We start from the raw sequence: 18,995 nt of genomic DNA on the forward strand, positions 1-18,995 counted from the left end.
CAGTGACCTTCTCTACAGAGCAGATGAGAAAATTTTGAGCACCCCTTTTCTCTCTGTTCCCCCTTCCCTGCCCCCTACAATGTCACTCCCACTATTAATGTCCTCAGCATCGTCAGTGAGGGAAGCAGGTCAGGAGGAGGGAGGCTTTCTCCGAGTGAGGATGAATGAGGTTTTCATGGAACTTGGGTGACAGAAGGCTCCTCAGCAGGACCCCTGAGGCCCTGTTCTCCCTCAGGCTTGGAACACACCGTGGCCAGTGCCTGCGGGGGAGCACTTTTACAGACTGGCAACCAGTGGCCAGCGGCTGCTGAAGGACACAGTGGTCAGCCCACTGAGTTGGCAGGAAGACTCAGAACAGCAGAGCCTTCTCGGAGTCAGTGGTGGGCGTACCGGGCCCAGAGGCCAACAGGTTTAAACACCAGAGGAGAGCTTGCCCTGAAGACAGGTTGAGAAATGCCACCAGGGGATGGACGTCCCTGGCGAGGAATGGCCTCTTTGTCTCACCAGGATGGAGTGTGGAGCCCTGGCGGTCATTTGGCCAGTGGCCGGTGCCTCCTTCCAGGGAGACGTGAGTGAAATCTGAAGTGCGTGTGTGTCTGCGTGGCGGCAGCTGTAACGTGACAGCTGCCACCCCCCCACCCCCCCGACTCCTTCCCCTCTCACTGCCACCACCCCCGTTTCCAAGCCAGCAAGGAAGCTCGTCTGGCAGCACCAACTCAGCTGTCATACCACATCAGTTTTTGTAGGTTCCCAGCTAGTGGAAAAGTGCCAAACGTGAGCAGATGATATACTTAATGAAATGCTCAGGAAGAAAATTTTGGTTCCAGTTACTGGGGGCTTTCTATATAGCATAAAAGCACTCCTTTCCCCAGAGTGTTTCCAAATTGTTGGGTGGTAGGTACCATGCAAAAAAAATGTCATGTTTCTAAACCCTGGGATCAGATCATGTCTTTTCAGAACCTTGTCACACATTGTAGGGTTCTTCCTTTGGGGGATAAATATGGAAAATATTGATAGTGAGGTAGAAGTTGATTCTGTTTGTTCAGCATCAGTGAAAGACCTAGTACATGACTGAAATTACAAAAGAAAAATGAAATGGGACGTCTTCTCCTTGTGAACATAAACTGATGGAATGGAGAGTCATTTATACCAGATGTCAGCTAGAAATAAGGCTGTGTGTCTATCTGTGCACATGTATGTATATGCTGCTCTAATCTGTAACGTCTGCACAGGGTTTTATGGTTTACAAAGCTGTTTTTATATCCTTTGTCTGGTTTTATTTTATAACAGCCTCATGAAGTTGATAGTATTCTCCCCACTCCACAGCAGAGGATGCTGAGGCTCTACTGGGGCAAGTTGACCCCCAAAGGGTGTGAGCTGGTAAATGGCAGAGCCAGGTCTTGAACCTAAGACTAATGAGTCTGGTTCCAAAATGTGCACACCAGTCAGTCTGTTAGAGCTGCCAACATGTTTGGTACCTGGGATTAAAGCACTGCATTACTGGGGGAAGTGAGAGGCTAATCATTTGAATTATATTTGCACTTATTCCAAGACAGTCAAGGTTTGAAACATGCTGGAGTGCGGGGAGGGACAGAAGACAATACTGTTTTCACGCACAGCACTCTTCCCTTGTTACTTATTGGATCAAGTGGTGTCATTTGGCCATTGAGGAGTTGGAGGCCCAGAGAGGTTGGAAGACTCTCCAGGGCACCCAGCTTGGAAGTGGCTTGGATCTGAGAGTCAAATCCAGATCCCATGGACACTTTCTGTGCTACTGGGTTGCTACAACCATATATAAATGTAAAATGTGGAAAGGAAGGAACGGTATGAAAAGGGGTGATATAGTAAATAAATGAACAACTGAGATCAATCGTCAGCCTAACGTTTAGTCACTTTACAGACGTGGAAGCTGCAAGGAGCCCAGGGTCTGCTGGCCGTGAGCTCAGCCAGGCTCCTGACCCACAGCCCGAGCTCTGCCCATTGCCGGCCAGGTCTTGGCTTGTCTGAATTTTCTGCAGGTCTTTGAACCAACAGGTAGGAATGCTCTTGAGTTGATCTCTGTCCTCTATTGCCAGCTTCATAGTTGGAAGAGAACTTTAAATTCCAGACTGCGGCAACCCCTTCCTACCAAGTGAGACTGCAGTCTCAGGCTCATTTCAGAAATTCCGTTATTTCTCAATGGTGAGTCCATGTTAGTCCTCCAGTTATTTTTAGGTGGGAACTTTATATTTTCTCTTTCATACCAGTTTGGCTTCCCTGCCTAGCAGGGGTTATGTTTTCTGTCTAGCAATAATGTTGGAGCTGCCTTATTTTTAGCTTGGTTCGTTTTTCTTCCTGTGATTTCTTTTTTCTTCGAATTTAATACACACTCAAATAGGCTTTCTTTCCCTCCCTGCGCCCCACCCCCCCCCCCCCCCCCCGCCCCAGTTCTCATTCACTGCGTCCTAAGACTTAATCCAAAGGCAAGTGCTAAGTCTCATTTTGTTCCAGGGAAGAAGAAGAGGCTTCAGCAGGCCTTGAGTATCTCTTGTCACATGGGCTGCTACTTGTCATTTTATTAAAGTCTCTTCACCGATCACTCACCCTGTGTGCCCCTGATAAGAAATGCTTTTGACCCCTGCACTCCACCCACATCCCACCTCTGCAGAGAAAACCTACTGACCAGGGTAGCGTGAGGGACTCTGAGGGGCTAGACTGCTAGAGGGCCTACCGTGTGAGCATGTGACTGTGCATGTGTATGTACATGCATGTGTATGTTCGTACACGTGTATGCATGTATGTTTGTACATGCAAGTACACACACACATACTCTGGTGCTCCCCAGACCCTATTTCCATCTCTGGCACCCGTAGCATTTGATTCTGGCTCACGGGCACCCCACAGATAACACTTGAAATAGGACCCACGGTTGATATATGTTGTCATCATTTAGTTCATTTATGCCACCCTGCATGTGGTGGCAAGGCAGCAGTGAGAATGCAGTCTAAAACTTGAGGAAACAGGCCTCCAGGGACCTGACTAGCCCAGCCCCCAGCACAGGATAGGTGAGGTGGGGCAGACCCGGAGCCCTGCCCACCCCTTGGCCTCCTCAGAAGCCTTCGATGGCTCCCCATTGCCTCTCCACTAGAGTGTGATCCTTTTAGCCTGGTGGTACTTAAGCAGATGACACACATAATCACGTAGCCCCAGAGAAGACTGTATTTTAGGCTGCGAGCTTCTCTAGGGCAAGGACCAGGCTTGACTGATCAGCATTTCCCCATAAACCAGCAACACGGGGGCTCAGTAGGGAAGAGCAGGTGAAAGAACGAACTAGTGAAGCAGGTTGCCACGTCCAGACCTCCTCCCTCACCCATTTGCCGTATGGATTTCCAGGGTCAGGATCTCACTCCATTTCCCGAAGCACCTTTCTTGTGTTGGAGCCGGAATCCTGTGTCACTCCTATGGATAAGAACTTGTCAAGCTGCTTGTAATCCCTTCTGATACCCTCGGCAAGGAGTCACCTTTCAGGAGGCAGCCTCTTTTGCGACTGGGCCTGAAGGTCTAGACCTGCTTCCCTGAGCACCCACCCCCCAAAAAGGGCAGCCTGTTTGCTATCACACATCTCAAGTTGATTTTGGTTCATAGCTTGCTGATCAGTGTTGGTTGATGGGAATTACCTTGACTTGTCACTTAGAGGAAAGGATAACAAGCCCCTGGGAGGATGGGGTCCTTTGCAGTGAAACCATGGGTCCCAAATGCTTTCAGGGATCAGGCCTGTCCTTGTAGCTGTGTTTTGGGAAAGCTTTAGTTGTTTGTGGTGCCGAGACTTGTAACTACAGTTCTTTAACGTGTCTCTAAGCATGGAGTGCCTCCACGGATGACCAGGGGCATGTTTGGGGGCTGTGTTATAATTAATATGTACATCTTAGAGTTAAAAACCAAAACATGGTCTCCTCCAAACTCTATTTCCTAAACTTCAAATGTGTAAACATGACATGAAACGGTAATTGTTTAAAAACAGTCACAAAAGCAGAAGCTGTTGATCGGAAGCCTGTTCCACAGGAATGTTAAGTAGAAGATGAGGGAATTCCACAGCCATGGTGCTTCCCGAAAGCAGCAGGGAGCAAGAAGGACAGTGTGCACGGGCTCTGATGAAGGCAGATGTGGCCAATCCCAGCTCTGCCCCACGACCTCACTTACCTACTCTTCCTGTTGCAGCCTCAGTTTCCCCGTCTGTTCTGCAGTTAATATAAAGCTGTTGGCACCGTGCCTGGTTCAAAGTAGACCCTCAACAAGTGCTGTCACGAACAATAATAATAATAAAGAGGATAGTTTCATGTGCCACGTCTGCACGTGAAACTTCCTTTAAAAATATTTTTTTAATTATTCCATTAAAAAACCATGTGCTCTGGGCAAGAAAACATACATATACAGGCATATAGGAAATTAAAAAATGAACTCTCTCTTCCAGAAACAAGAATCGTCATTAACAATTTGTTTTATATTCCTTTAACCCTTTTCCCATTAGCTTACAAAAATACACATCTCTACATACTACCAGCATTTTTTTCCCTACATAAATGCTATCCTACTAGACATCGTTCTGCATCACAGATCTTGTCCAAGGTCATTAGTCCTTTTGAGTGGTTCTATAATGTGACTGTAACACAGTGTATTCAGTCATTCCCCTATTCATAGACTTGTAACTTGTTTCAAGTTTTTCGTTCTTACATTCTGCAGCAAACATCTGTGTATATTTATTTCTGCTTGTGGGTCTGGGTATTTCTGTAGAATTGATTTCCAGAAGTGGAACTTCAGGCCTTAGGGTATTTAATTTTTGTTAGATTGACCAATTTGATCCCTGAAAAGGCCATTTCCAGTTTATACTCCCTCCACCAGTCGGTGAGTTTGGCTCCCTTCCTAAGGTAGACAAATGTTTTAAAAATATTTTTTCCTGTGCTAAATTCTGAATTTGCAAAAGACTGCTTACATTAGGACTCGCAGGGGATGTGTCAAGATGGATTGGACTTGAACTCGGCCCTCAGAAGCTGGAGTGGGGGTGGGAGCTGATTGTGTAGGCGGCTAGAACCGTGGTAGAGTCTCAGGGTCCCTGGGCTGAGGGACCCTCACCACTAACATTGAGGGCGTGCAGGGGTGGTAAGCACCATCCTAGTTTCTTGAAGGGAAGCGTTAGTGCCAGTGTCAGATTCATCTTTGAGCCACTGTACCACCTCTAACACACTGGGGGTTCGATACATGGGGTCCCAACCCAAACAGAAACTCGGACTTGGGGTCCTGGGGCTCCTAGAGGGTAGCTGGTTGGAAAAGGCCACCAGTGGTGAGAAGGCCATCTCCACTCAGCATCTCATGGCGCCTCTGCTCTCATGTTCCAGGCATTGATGGCACCTTTCACACAGTATGGAGTCTCTTCAGGACACCTTTTTAGGGCCCCAAGAGGGGCTGTTCTTGTGTTTCCCAGCATAAAAACATTCATTATCCAGATGTTTCCTTCCAAAAATTCTTGAGATGGTCGTATGGATGGTGTAATCTGTGATAGCTGTTGACAGGAAAGAGCCGCTTGAAAGCAGTTCTGAACAGTGGTAGCTTTCGGGTTCCTAATTCTTGTGTATAGCACCTCACACACACCTTCCCTTTCCCCACCCTTCTTTCAGACAAAACAAAAACACTCCATCGGGTTTTTTGTGCTGCGACACCAAGAAATACAAGATGTAATAGTACAGTCGGAAAGACCGGTAGAGTAGGAATCGTGTGGATTTCTCACTCTGACTTTGGCAAGTCCCTTTGATTCTGGGTTTCCTGTTTGCCCTATTAAATGGGGTTGCTGGCTCTGACCATTAGGATCTGTCTATAACCAGATGGTTATAAAAACCAAATCACACAGACTTTTTGTGGGCCAGAAAGTTCTATCTGGAATGAGGGAGTCTTGCTGTTGGTCTTTTTTGTTAAGTTTGGATTGGCTCTCGGCAGGTGGTCACTCCTGGGCCAAGTAGGGATCCCCACTGAGATCCCCACTCTTGCAGTGGCTTTGCTACCATGAGGTCTCCTGAGGGTAGAATTGCAGGTTCCTCTAAGAGAGCTGAGGCTTGGCTGCATCCCTAGTTCTTCAGGGTCAGGAAAAGTGGCAGGTCCCCTCTGCATTGTGATAAAGAGGTTTTCTTATAGACCTGGCTTTCTGTGTTGATACACAGTCTTTTCAGGAACTGTTTGAGAAGGGGAGCAGACAAGCAGCCCATCCTAAGACCATGCATGGTAAGCATGTGAGGAAGGATTCTTCATAGAAGCATAAGTTAGGGTTCTCCAGAGAAACAGAACCAATAAGAGAGATTAATTATAAGAAACTGGCTCGTGTGATTATGGAGGCTGGCAAGTCCCAAGATGAGTCAGAAAGACCAGTAGAGCCAATGGTGTAGTTCCAGTCCAAGTTTGAAGGCCTGAGAATGAGGAGATCTGATGGTGTAATTCTAGTTCAAAAGCCAAGGGGCTCGAGACCCAGACAGAGCCAGTGTTTCAGTTTGAGTCTGAAGGCAGAAAAAAAGTTGATGTCCCAGTACAAATGCTGTCAGGCAGGAAGAATTCTCTTTATTGGAGGAGGGTCAACCTTTTTGTTCTATTTGGGCCTTCAACTGATTGGACAAGACCCACCACATTAGGGAGAGCAATCTGCTTTACTCAGTCTGTGGATTTAAATGTTAATCTCATTCAGAAACACCGTCACAGAAATATCCAGAATAAAGTTTGACCAAGTATCTGGGCAACCCTGTGGCCCATTCAAGTTGACCCACAAAATTAATCACAGGCAGGAAAACACAACTTTGTGTTGGTATAGAGCTTCTCCTCGCAGAGGGTTCTCATTGCATATTGGGGTTGAATTTTGGAGGAGTTTGCTGGAAGGTGGTTAGGATGCCAAAGTCAGGGACCCTGCACACTGCAGGATGGGTGCTCTTGTGTATGTCCCCTCTTCCTTTGTGTGCTGGAGCTACAGCACTGGAACAAGAAGCCTGTGTGAACATCCACTCTTTGTAGAATCAGACTGAGGTCTCTGGAACCAGAAAGGCCTCCGAGACCATCTGCTTCACCCCCTCCTGCCTCACCTAGAAGGAATCTTAGCCCCAGTGGATCAGGCAGCTGACCAGGGTCACACAGCCAGTGAGCGGAGGGCCAGGCTGGTCCCAGGCCAGCAGCCTCGTCATCACCATCCAGAAGGCTGAGGTTGTCTACAAGTCCTCAAGGAGATTAGTTCCTCTCTTGAAGCAGTTCCAAAGCAAGGAAGCCTGGGGCAGAGAGCTTGCCAGATCTCAGCAAGTCGCTTCCGGCCGGACAGCTGTGCTGGGCATGCGGCACAACGCCAGCAGCACCCCTCAGCATGAGGCAGTGACCCCGCGACCAGCCCCAGGGCTGCCGCCTCCACCAGATGGGTACGGGTAGGGTTTGACCAGTTTGACTGCAAACCTGTCACATGGCAAGGGGGGCTGTTAGGTACAGATGGAGAGAAGGGTCATGCCTGGAAGGGGGCCCTGGCTCTGCCCTGGGAGGCTGGCACCCTGCACCCAATGCCAGTTTGTAATCACTTGCTTAGAGCCAGCCAGCCTGGGACCAGCAGCATGCATTGGCCACCCCTCTAAAGATCTAGAATGTGCTTAAATACCTCTTTGATGGGCAGCTCTCTTCCTCCTGATACCATCCTTTGCTTTCCTCCCAGACTGCCTAACGATTCCTATAGGTACCTATGTGTGGTCCTGGTCAGATAAAGCCCAAGATGACCTGAGTTACCTTGACTAATGAGCAAACTGATGACCAGAGGGAGGAAGTAACCTGCCTGGCGTCACTCAGCACGGTGAAGCTAGGACCAAGTTAGCCGACCAAGTCGGCTCTTCCAGTGCTTGCATTCCCTGCTGACCTGAACATGTTCCTGTTACTTTGGACCTGGTGGAGCGGAAGGAGCACCAACTAGTGTTGGAAAGGCGATACAGACAGCTGCATGTTTAAGAGCATGGGCTTCGGAGCCAGGCTGCCTCCATCCCTGGCTTGCTGTGTGACTGTCTTTAAAGTGGTGATGCCAGCAGCACCCCCTTATAGAGGTGTTGTGAGAATTAAGTGAGAACTTGGAGGCACTGCACTTGGCACAGACCTTGGTACACCATAGGCACTCAGCACTCTTAAAGTGTATTATTGAGAGTTGAGTCTCCTAGACCTTGGCTGTACCACTCAGCCTATCTGAGCTGCAGATTTCATACCAGGCAGGTGAGGAGGGGGCTTGGGTATGGTCTTGGATCCTCCAAGGCTTGCTCTGGGAGGTTCCGTGAGAAAGGGCTGGTGATACTGCTCAGTGAGGGGTGTAGCCGAGGTGGTCTGGCGTGAAAGCCTGTCCCCTGTGGCTTTATCACATTAGACTGCGGCCCAAGGCCTCTCTGGAAGCTGAGACCTCACCGTGCCCAGCAGACTGGAAGATCGCACCAGAGAGGTAGCTAGCCCTCTCTGGAAGTACAGTCCGTCAATACTTGGAAGACACAAGGCTGGACCGTCTCTGGCTCTGTTTGCCGAGGCCCCTGGCAGTACCCCTGGGCCCCGGCCTCTGTCTGCAACACGGGGGTCAGGGGACGCCCGCCCCTCTTGAGGTTGACCTGAGGGTACTGGTGCCACCCCGACTCTGCCTCGTATCCCAGTGGAAATGCTTTCTTTTCCACTTTTGTTCACTGGAGTGTGTTTTTCTTTCTGGAACCCTGGGCATCCTCTCTCCACTATTTGAAAGGGTAGAGACCTAATTGTTTGGAGGGTTGGACCTTCAGGTCATCACAGTTGATCACCACGCCCTGGTGTTTCCTGCCAGCTTCTGTAAAAGCTTTTTTTCTGAAAGCGCAAACCTGATTGAGACTGCTGGCCCACATTTTCCAGTTTCCTACCCCTCCTCCTGGCATTCATGGCCCTCCATAGCCCAGCCCCAGTTTCCTTTTCTAGCCACTCCCCATCTCCTCTTCCTCAGTAGCCCCGGGCTCGGGACAACTCACAGTCTTTGGTTTTACCTCACAATCCTTCAAGCTTTCCTCTGTCCACGACTTGGCACGTGCTCATCCTGCCTCTGTTGCCCTTTATCCTGGGGCCCTGTCTTCACCCGTCTGAATCGTCCTTATTTCCTTGAGTATATTCTACCCTGGGCCCCCCATTCATTGTCTGTGATGCCAGGCAGGTCCCTCGGCTTCTGTGGCCCTTGAGGGGCCTCTTTGCATTAGGACTTGAGATCCTCTGAAATGCCACCTTCTCCCTAAGGTTTTTCGAAATCCCTGGGACTGCCTTTGCTTTCTGCCTCTTCCAAGCTGCCACCGTCTGTACCACTTTAGAACTGGGTTGGTCCCAGCGGAGGCTCTGAGGCTGCCAGTCACCCTTGCCTGTCTGTGTCACGGGGACAAGGAATGACATGCAGCCAACACCCAGGACAGTGCCGGGCACAGGCAGGTGTTCAGTAACTCGTAACTGTTATTCACTCAGCACTTAGGGATGCTGGTGTCCCGATTCTCCTGCTAAACCACGGCTCCTTTGGGGGTGGGGGGAGTCTTGTCTCACACCACGTGAGTGCTCAGCATTGGCCTGGGGTCCACCTTAGCACCCAGTACGGGCTCAGTGATGTTTGAGAAAGAAAAGCAGGCAGGCTCCCCGATTGCCTGTGAATGTGGGTCTTCCGTTGACATGGAAGCAGAGAGCTGTCTCCTGAGAAATTTGCTGCTCTAAATGGACGCTCGTTGATGCACTGCCTTGAGCCTGGGAGCAGCCGGGATCCTGGAGCGGCAAGTTTGCCTCAGTGAGTCTCTGCAGGGGATGGCGACAGAACTCAGGCCTGCAGCCGCTCAGAGGCCTGTGCACGCGAAGGCAGTCACTGGAAGAGTGCAGAGTGATGGGCAGGGTGGAAGGGCCTGGCCATAATTGCAGGCAGCTCCCGAGAGCTCTGTGAAGAGGCCCATGTGGCCTTTTAAATCGTGAGCAGAGCACATTCGGTGTCATCAGGGGTGTGGGCTTGTCTCCCGCAGGGACCACAGAACAGGGCCCTCCAGGGGAGACCCCGTCCTGTACAGATGTCCAAGGGCAGGGATCAGACCGGGCTCCCTGACTCAGACCTGGGCCTTCCCCTCGCCCTTGGGCTGAGCGTATAAGAGCAAGCGGTGCAGGTTCCACCGGGCAGTGACAGGCCCGCACTGCTCCCGCCGACGTGACCATTGTTCTTGTTCCACACCCTTGCTCCACAGAGCTCACCCTCTTTTTCTGGGGTGTTTCTATGCACGCCTGGAAAAGAGATGGTAAGAGAACTCCAATTAGTCAGTCTCGTGGCTTCTAGACAGCTCCGGAAACCAGACTAGATGGAGGAGGGGGTGGGGCCTCTGCCTGTGTTGTGTTGGGTTTGTGTCCAGGCCCCGTCTCCAAGCTGCCCTACCCTTGCTGCCCGGCGGGGTCCGCCCCGAGGACCCCTGCTGCCCCATGCTGCCACCTCAGCCTCCGGGGGCCCCCTGAATTCAGGCATTCATTAGGAGGAGGGTCTTTCTCCAGCAGATGTTTTAACAGTTTAGATGAGGAGAGCGTCCCCTGCCTTCCCTTTGATGTGGTGCCCGGAACTTGGCTGGATTTCGGCTGTGTCTAATTAGGAACAGCTGCCCGCCCCTCCTGTGGAACTCCTCACTTGGGCTGTGGTGCGGGGTGTGCTTTTTAACACCTCAGGCCTGACTGAAGTAGATGCCCCTGCCTCCAGAAGATTACAAACAAGACAGTCTGATAAAAGAGACATGAGGAAGCATCTGGGAAAGGTAGGAAGAAGAGCCCTGGTCTAAGAGTTAGAGGACCTGGGGCCTCGTCCTTCCCCAGGCCTCAGTTTCCCCATCTGTAAAATGTAGTCATTAGACTCCTGGGCACTGAGCCCTCCCCCGTGTGTTTTGTGTTCCACACAAGAGTTGATCTGGAGCAAAGCTCCCATGTGGAGGCGAGAGATTGCTAAAGCAGCAGCTAAAATCAGAAGTTGTGGATCCAGAAATGGAAGGTTCATAGATGGGTGGTGAAACCCTGCCATTTCCAGCGCAGGGTTGCCTGTTAGAGTTCGTAAGCAGGCCTTCTGTGGCTCTGGGGGATGAAGGGTGATCTCAGAGGAGGAGGGGTCTTGGAATGGTATTCCAAGGATGCCCCAGTAGTGGTAACTGAAATAAAGTCAACATTCCCGGAGTGCCTTCTGTGCACCAGGCGCCGTTCTAAACACTGAATGTGATCCTCATAACATCCTGGACACTGTTGTCCCCGCTCCAGAGATGAGGAAACTGAGGCAACTTGCTCTGGGTCCCCCACTGGGGCCAGGATTCGGGCCCCAGCGGTCTGGCAGGATCAGTGTTTTCTGCCACCACACAGTGCTGTTGAACCTGTCGCTTTCCTGGACCCAGGGCTTTGCCTCCCAGGTGGCGGGTGTAGGGCAGCACCAGTCAGTGGCGCTGCATTGTCCTAATGGTGCAGCCCTAGCCCGTGGAGGCCTGAGGGCACAGCCAGGAAGGCCCAGCACTGGCTGAGTAGAGGTTTCTTGGGCTGACAGGGGATGGCAGGGCCTGGGACTGGAGGCCTCCTTGGCCACACATCTCTACTGAGCTCTGCCACCCTGTCATTTGGGATCTGGTGTGGATTCCCAGACAAACCAGCTGGGAAGATTAGAGGTGAGGGGCCTGCAGGCCAGCATCTGTCATTTCCAGCTAGGCTCCTGCATGTCTGTGCCAGCCTCACCTCGCCCAGCTCCACCCTGCCTGGGGCTTCTCCACCCTGCACCTCTCCTTAGACAGTCTTGGGGGTGCTGTCCTGTGGCATTCAAGGCCGTCCAGAACCACTTCCACCTGCTTCGGCTTCCCCTCTCACTGGGCCCTCTGGACGGCCCACCTTCCCCACATACACCTCGTGCTTCCAGCCCCTGTGCCTCTGCTTTGGTCCTTCTTTCATCAAACAGACAATTTCCCTGCCACACCACCGTGCCATGCCCTCATGTCTAAATTCTTTAAGGCCCTCCCAGATTTCCCCCAACTGAGTTGTAGGGTCACATCTGCTCCCTGTTGAGGACCCTAAGCCTCCTCTGTCTGTGTTGGGGGCTCTGGCCCTCTTTCCCCGAGGGCTCCCTGAAGACCAGGACTGTGTCTGCTTCATCTCCGTCTGCTCTCGTGCTGGGCATTCAGTAGATGCCTAGCGGGGTGTGAGGACAGAGAAGGCTGGGTGCACCAGCGAGTACATTGATTTCCTCGGCCTGTTTCCCAGAGGTGAGGCCGAGCCCTGCCCTCCTTTCTCTGTTCCTGAAAGGAAGGTAAAGAGGTAAAGAAGAGGTTTTTTTTCTTCTAGTCTTTTTCATTAGATGTGTGTCCGCCTGCTTTCAGAATACTGACCTGAGGCTATGCATAATAAAAAGAAATGTATATAATGAGGCTGTTATAATAGATATCAAGATCCACATAGAAGGAAGGGCAAGTGAAAATGATTCTACCTAATATCTCAGCTACCCTAGCTATTGAGATTAAGCATCAAAATTAACCCTGAGCTTCCTGACAGCCAAAGGAAATAAACAAAACAAAAACACACAAACAAAAAACTGTGAGGGGGAGGCACGGAGTTGGTGAACACCAGAGCAAAGCGTAGCTTGTTGCCAATGGACTTGGGGAACTCGAAACACTTAGAGCCACTCAGGAGGCCCCTGGTTTGCACCAAGCTCTGTCCTGGGCCCCTCACTCAGATGATCCCCTCGGCTCTCCTTGCCTCTCAGGGCCACAGCCCTTGGTCAGCACACCAGCCTCACCCTCCTGGCTCTGTGCCCTTGGTGAATACGCCCAGGGCCCCTTCCAGTTCTAACATTCTCCGATTCTAAAACAAAGTGCTCTATTTTTTTTTTTCCTCCATATATAGTTCTACTTGAAAACGTTTCTACTTCAGAAGTCGACAGAAATCCCTACCCTGTCAATTTAATGTTCCTGCTCCCTGCCTAAGAGGCATAAAATCACAGCCTGCCACCCAATATTAAAGGTCATTTTCCATGAATTTATAGATGGTGATGTCCAGATAACGTGTGACTTAAAACATACAGTTACCAGCTCCCCTATTAGGTCAGTCTCTGGACTGTCCCAGATCGGTTTGGGTAATAAGGAGGACGGGCCTGGTCATTAGGCAGGGGACAGTGATGTCTGGTGAGCTGGCCTGGCGCAACTGCCCTTGACTTCCTGGGGCTCTTGGCAAACATCTCCTGGGAGAGGAGATGTTCCCTTAAATGGGTGTTTTCTCAGGCAAAGGCAGCTGCTTCCGAAACACGCAGCTCCTATAAGCCCAACTTAAAATCATATTTACTTTCATGTGATCCTCTCTTAACTATATTTTTTCTTTACTAACATACTTATTCATTATTTAAAACAACTTTGAAAAATTATTATGCAATTATTCCTCCCTCTATACACAGTAGCTGTTTAACTTCCTGTTTCAGGTTTTCTGTCCTTTATTCATGTGTATCTGTACTTACAATATTGCTGTCATCAGAGTTTAGCTATTATGGGCAAAGTGTGTGATGACGGTGTTCAGCAATTCCTAAGCAAGGAATAGAATTCCTCTGGGGCATTGTTCACATTGCCCAGGACTTGTTTAGAAAGCCCACATTATACGGTTTGCTCAACACATAAACAGTCTTGTATTTCACTTTTTAACTTAGCATAATTTCATGCACGCTATTCCATGTAGCTACATAATCTTCAGATTTATCATTTTAATGGCTGTTTAATATTCCATCCAGTTAGCATGCCGTAATTTACTTAACTGCTCCCTATTGTTGAGGCCTTAATGAAAATTTGAATTCACCATGTAGTAGGAGGGAAGCTTGTTTTAATGATTACCATCATAACATCACCTGCCCTAACTGCATGCCATTACTAACCCAGCTTTGGTAAGGTGCAGATGCTTTTGGAACAATAAATCCTGTCTGAGAGGTGTATGCCCAAGTCCCTCTGATTTAATAGCTAATCTGTTCCCTGCACATGTTTTCCTTTTAAGCTAGTGTTTATGTAGAATATCCATCTCTTCTGAATATTGTGTGATACTGGACTATATGCATTTTTCATATTGTTCCAGGTACCTTATCACTGAAGTCAGGGACTTTCATAAATTGAAATTTGGGGGTAAAGAGGGGTTTCTGGCTGTCAGTTGTCATTCATTTATCCCACCCACATTCATGGAATATCTGTTTGCAGCTGGGCTCTGTGAGAGAGAGAGAGAGAGAGAGAAAGCAAGGATGTTCATGATTATTGGGGGCCCACAGAAGTGCATCCATAAGTTGCTTTGTGGCCCAGGATTAAATGACGATTTGCATGCAAAATGCTTTGTAAACTGTAGAGTACATGTCAGTGGTTGCTGGTCCTGCTTGTGAAAGAGGATGAAGTGGAAGGTGGTTTTCCTATGTCAGTGCCTGTCAGCTGCATTCCCAATGTCCCCATCCCTTGGAATTCTCCAAAGACAGGAAGCTAGACTGCACTCCTTAGAACCAGGGGTGGCAGTGTTGCGGATGATGATGACCCCACAAAGAAAGCACTTTGGTAGATTTCGTAATTTACAGAGTTGTCTCCAGTACTTTACAGTTGGTCTTCGCCTTAAAATGACCAAGTCCTGCCTTTTATAGCTCTTCTCTTCTCCTCTTACTCCCCCACAAAAAGGAAAGCATCATCCTCAAAACTAATAAATCATTCCAGTTTACTCATGGGACCCAATAAAGCCGTGTTTTGCCAAAGTAAGGGACATCTTCTCAGAGGAGACATGATTTTAGGCAGCCTGAGAACCACATAGTGAGGTTTTTCCCTTTTCATTTACTTTCTTTCTAAAAAGAGAAGGTTATTCTTATTCGCCAAAGAAAGTATCTTGGTTTGCTGCTTAGACCTCCTGCCTGCCCCCACCAGCTCTCCAGTACTTGCCGTCTTCCTTTTCAGCAGAGAGAAAGTGAGCCTTGGGCTTGCCTCCCGGCAGTAGTACCCACCTAGTTGGTCTTGTTCTTGTTCATTCTTTTTATGTTTATCATCTGTTTTTGGTAAGGATAATGGCTTATGGGATGGTGATTAAAAGTTTCCTTTTTAAGTGAATTTATTTACTCTGAAACATGAGGCTACATCAATAACAATGGTAAATAATAAGCCAGGTGGTACTTGAAAACAGCAAAATCATGAAGTCGGTATGTAACTCAGTGAAGTTTGGGAGATACTACCACAGCGCTATTTAATGTCAACACTAAAGGTCACTACCCAGCATTAATTAGTTTCTGTTGTATCAGGGCCTGTGCGCAGAGGTGGATTTTTTGTCAACCCTATGAGTTGGCCTTGTATCATGAGGCCCAGTCTAAAAGAATGCTCTTTCTCAGAAAGGCTGACGTCATTCATGTGTTTTGTCAACTGCTCTTCAAGGCACATGACTCCTGTGGGTTTCTACTATATCTTTATGGCACTGGAACTCTGATTTGGAGACTGCCTCGATATTCCACCTAAATAGCTCACTCTCACCACCCTCAGTGCTTTTTTATCAAGCCCCACTGCCCCTCACCCACCTCCTTGGACCTGGTGCTCCAGCAAAAGTAGACAGTGAATAGACACACAGTGGAATATTATTCAGCCTTAAAAAGAAATGAACTTCTGACACACGCTATAACATGGAAGAACCTTAAAAACTTTATGCTAAGTGAAATAAGACTGTCACAGAAGGCCAAATACCATATGATTCCACTTATATGAGGTACCTAGGTAGTCAAATTCATAGAGACAGAAAGTGGAAGGGGTGTTGCCAGGGGCTGGGGGAGGGGAAATGGGGAGTTAGTGGGGGACAGTTTCAGTTTAGGATGAAGATAAAGTTCGTGAGATGGTTGCACAACAGTGTGCATATACTTAATGCCACTGACTTGTGCACTTAAATATGGTATGATGGCAAATGTTATATACATTTTACAAATAAAACAAGAAAGTGGGCAGTGAGCACGTTCTCTCCAGCTGCACTGCCTTGGCTTGCCCTGGTCCTACCACAGGGAATCCTGTCCCTCTCCTGTTTCCACTTGTCAGAGCTGTCAGTTCAAATGTCATCTCTCCTCCTGCCTCATCCCTCCCAGGCCCTGCAGGAGCCCCTTTGCTGCAGAGTATTATGGTGATTTAGGTGCCCATTGTATCTCTTCTGGAAACAGTGAGCTTGCCGAGAGCAGCCTCAACAGCGAACCCCCTCCTTTCCCCCTGTCCTCACGTGGGCCCTGCACACAGTGGGTGTTTATGATCAAAGCAAGAAAAGTGCCCCTGTGTGAGGAGGGAGCACCTGATCGTAGCATCCTGGAATCCATCATTCAGCCACTGCTGGCCTCTCAGGAATAAGCAGCAGCTGAAAGGAACATGCCCTGTCTGGGGCCTCATCTAGATGGGCGGTCGCCCCTCAGCCCACACTGGAGCCAGGCCTTGGCATCCTCTCCAGAAGATTAAGAGCTTTCCTTCCTTATTCAGAAGTGAAACTGGACATCTGCTCTCAAGTTTCTTGGCTGTATTCAGTGTGTTAGAAGATAGGCAGGCCCTGGGGGATGTAGAAATGCAGGAAAAGGGTCACTCCTGGGGCTTTGTAGGGGAAAAATCAGTGACCCTGCGTCCCCTGGGGGTGGTTCTTGGATTCTTAGGTCTTTAAAATGAATATGTGAGCTGGGTGGAAACTTGAGGGTCGTTTGGCCCAATCTTCTCGTTTTATAGCTAGGGAGTGACAAGTCCAGAGACCAGGGAGTTGCCCTAGTGGGAAGACCACCCCAGCCTCTGTAAGCGACGGGGCTGAGAGCTCTGCCTGTCCCGGGCTGGTGTCAGAACACGCCCGGAACATCACGCTCACTTCTGGGCCGTGCCCTTGAAGACTGCAGGCGGTGGCAGGGAGGCTTCTCGTTCTGTTTGGTCCAGAGCCTGAGATCTCTGTGAGGAAGCCTTGAGCAGTGACAGCAGAAACCCCGCCCTCGAGGGGTGGGGCAGAAGTTAAATGCAGCCTCCACCTCCCTGGCTGGCAGCTCTGAATTCCTTTGGTGTCACCTGGTGGGCCCCAGGTGAGGAAGCACGTGCTGTGCATGCTTTACATCTCTGCTTCCTTCCTTTTTGACTGCAGAATTTCAGAGACAGGAAAGCGTCCGGTCCCAGCACAAAAGCATCCAATTATACGATACCCCTTACGAACCCGAGGGCCCAAGCATGGACTCGGACTCAGAGAGCACGGTCAGCCCCCGACTGCGGGAGAGCAAGCTGCCCCAGGATGACGACAGGCCCGCCGATGAGTACGACCAGCCATGGGAGTGGAACCGGGTCACCATCCCAGCTCTGGCAGGTAAGGAGCCACAGTGGCCCTGATCAGAGGCGGCCGCTGACCCGCGTGGCACTCACCTTTGTAAAGGGAGTAAGTGCACGGGTCCCTGCCTGCTCAGGTAAACCACAGGGTTTCTAGTACAGCTGGGCCCTTCAAGGAGGAGGAGGGTCCTGGAGGAAGTCCCATAGGCCAGGCCTAGGGGAACTCCTGAGTCTGGCCTCCAGGGTCTCCGTTCCAGTCCCTCCCCCCATCCCCAGAGACAGCCCAGATGATCTCATTGTCTGACTCTGTCTTGGTCCTGTTGGTAATGCTCTAGTTCACTGAAGCCAAGATTTCAGATTTCAGAAGGAAATCTTAGAAGCTAGAAGAAAATCAATCTGCAGAGTGGCTCCTATTGGGCCTTGTGGAGCCCAGTGGCTCCATCCTGTCATACAGCTGCTACAGGCCGGCATGCATCCAGGGCTGCTGCGTTTCCTGTCCCAGCTTCAGCACGAGCCCATCCACAGAGCACAGGCCGTGGCCACATCCTGACCTCAGGAGCTGACCCCACCCCTGTCCTAGAGCCCCTTGAATGACTCAGGTGCCCCTCCTCTCCCACAGCCATCTGGAAAGCAGTCTACCACATGTGTCACCTGTCCTAAGCTATGTACACACCCTTTGATCCTAACCCCAGTCCTTAGGATCCAGGCTGAGGTTATGATCTAAAGCACAGAAAAGGCATGATGATCATGAGAGAGGGAGAAGGACCTGAATGTCCAGCAATGGGGGTCGGTTAAATGGAATATTGTGCAGCCACTACAAAGTGATGTTGACACAAAGTTTATAACAACCTAGGGAAATGCTTATGTTTAATGTTAAGAGGGGAAAAGTCAGATGCAAAAACATTTTTATGCTTCTAAGAGTTTAGGCATATAAACAAAGAGACATCGAGTGACTAATTTAATTCTTACCACATTGAAGGTCAGAAAGGGAGTTTTTATTTTTATTTAAGATTCATTTTGCCTTGAATCTCCCATTTTCATGTACAACTAGACCCTTCCTCCCTTCCTAGCCCCCCAAAGTGAGGCCTCTGCCCTCCACTCATCTTGATTCCCTTGCTCGAAGTTCTGACTGTTCAAGCACAGACTGCTCACGGTTCCCTGGATGTAGCACACTGTGCAATCCCATGCCTTCTGTCTAAGTGCCCTTCCCTGCTGTGTCCTATCTGGAAGAGTCCTGTGCCTCCTTCGCCATCCCTGTGAGCCCTCCTGGTACGCAGCCACATGTCCCACGGGCTTCCTTGCTGCCTCTCTGAGCCTGCTGAGCTTCCTGCACATGACTCTGGTGGGGCACTTCCCTCACCATATAGACTCAGTGCTGTAGGTGCTGGGCCCGCCTTCCAGGCTGTGAGCGCCAGCCAAGAGCCAGAGCCGAGAGTAGTCATGTGGCTGCGGTCCTTGGTCACCTCAGGTCTCTCCTGTGCATTTCACAGCCTCCTCTGCCCTCAGCACAAGGGAAACCAAGGCCTGTCCCCTGGCATGGCTGACAAGGCTGTGCTCCTCCTGGGTGTGGGAGGAACTAGAACGGAGCCGATGATGTCCCAGAGGTGGCTCTTCACAAACACCAGTTTGATTAAAGGGCCAAAGGGCTCATGTGACAACTGTCCTAGACACCAAGGGCCCATGGCAAGAGATGAC

The 18,995-nt window shown here is 49.9% G+C and overlaps 1 protein-coding gene across 1 annotated transcript in view; it reads left to right on the forward strand.

Moving 5' to 3' along the window:
• The window catches only part of SHB (SH2 domain containing adaptor protein B), a 132,388-nt gene that overhangs the window by 68,648 nt on the left and 44,745 nt on the right, over positions 1–18,995 (forward strand). The window contains exon 3 of the mRNA XM_061200213.1: positions 17,125–17,340. Within this exon, the coding sequence (XP_061056196.1) occupies positions 17,125–17,340 (216 nt within the window). The remainder of the gene's footprint in view (positions 1–17,124; positions 17,341–18,995) is intronic.

This window comes from Eubalaena glacialis, chromosome 9, assembly GCF_028564815.1.
Source record: "Eubalaena glacialis isolate mEubGla1 chromosome 9, mEubGla1.1.hap2.+ XY, whole genome shotgun sequence".
In the NCBI taxonomy this organism is placed as follows: Eukaryota; Metazoa; Chordata; class Mammalia; order Artiodactyla; family Balaenidae; genus Eubalaena; species Eubalaena glacialis.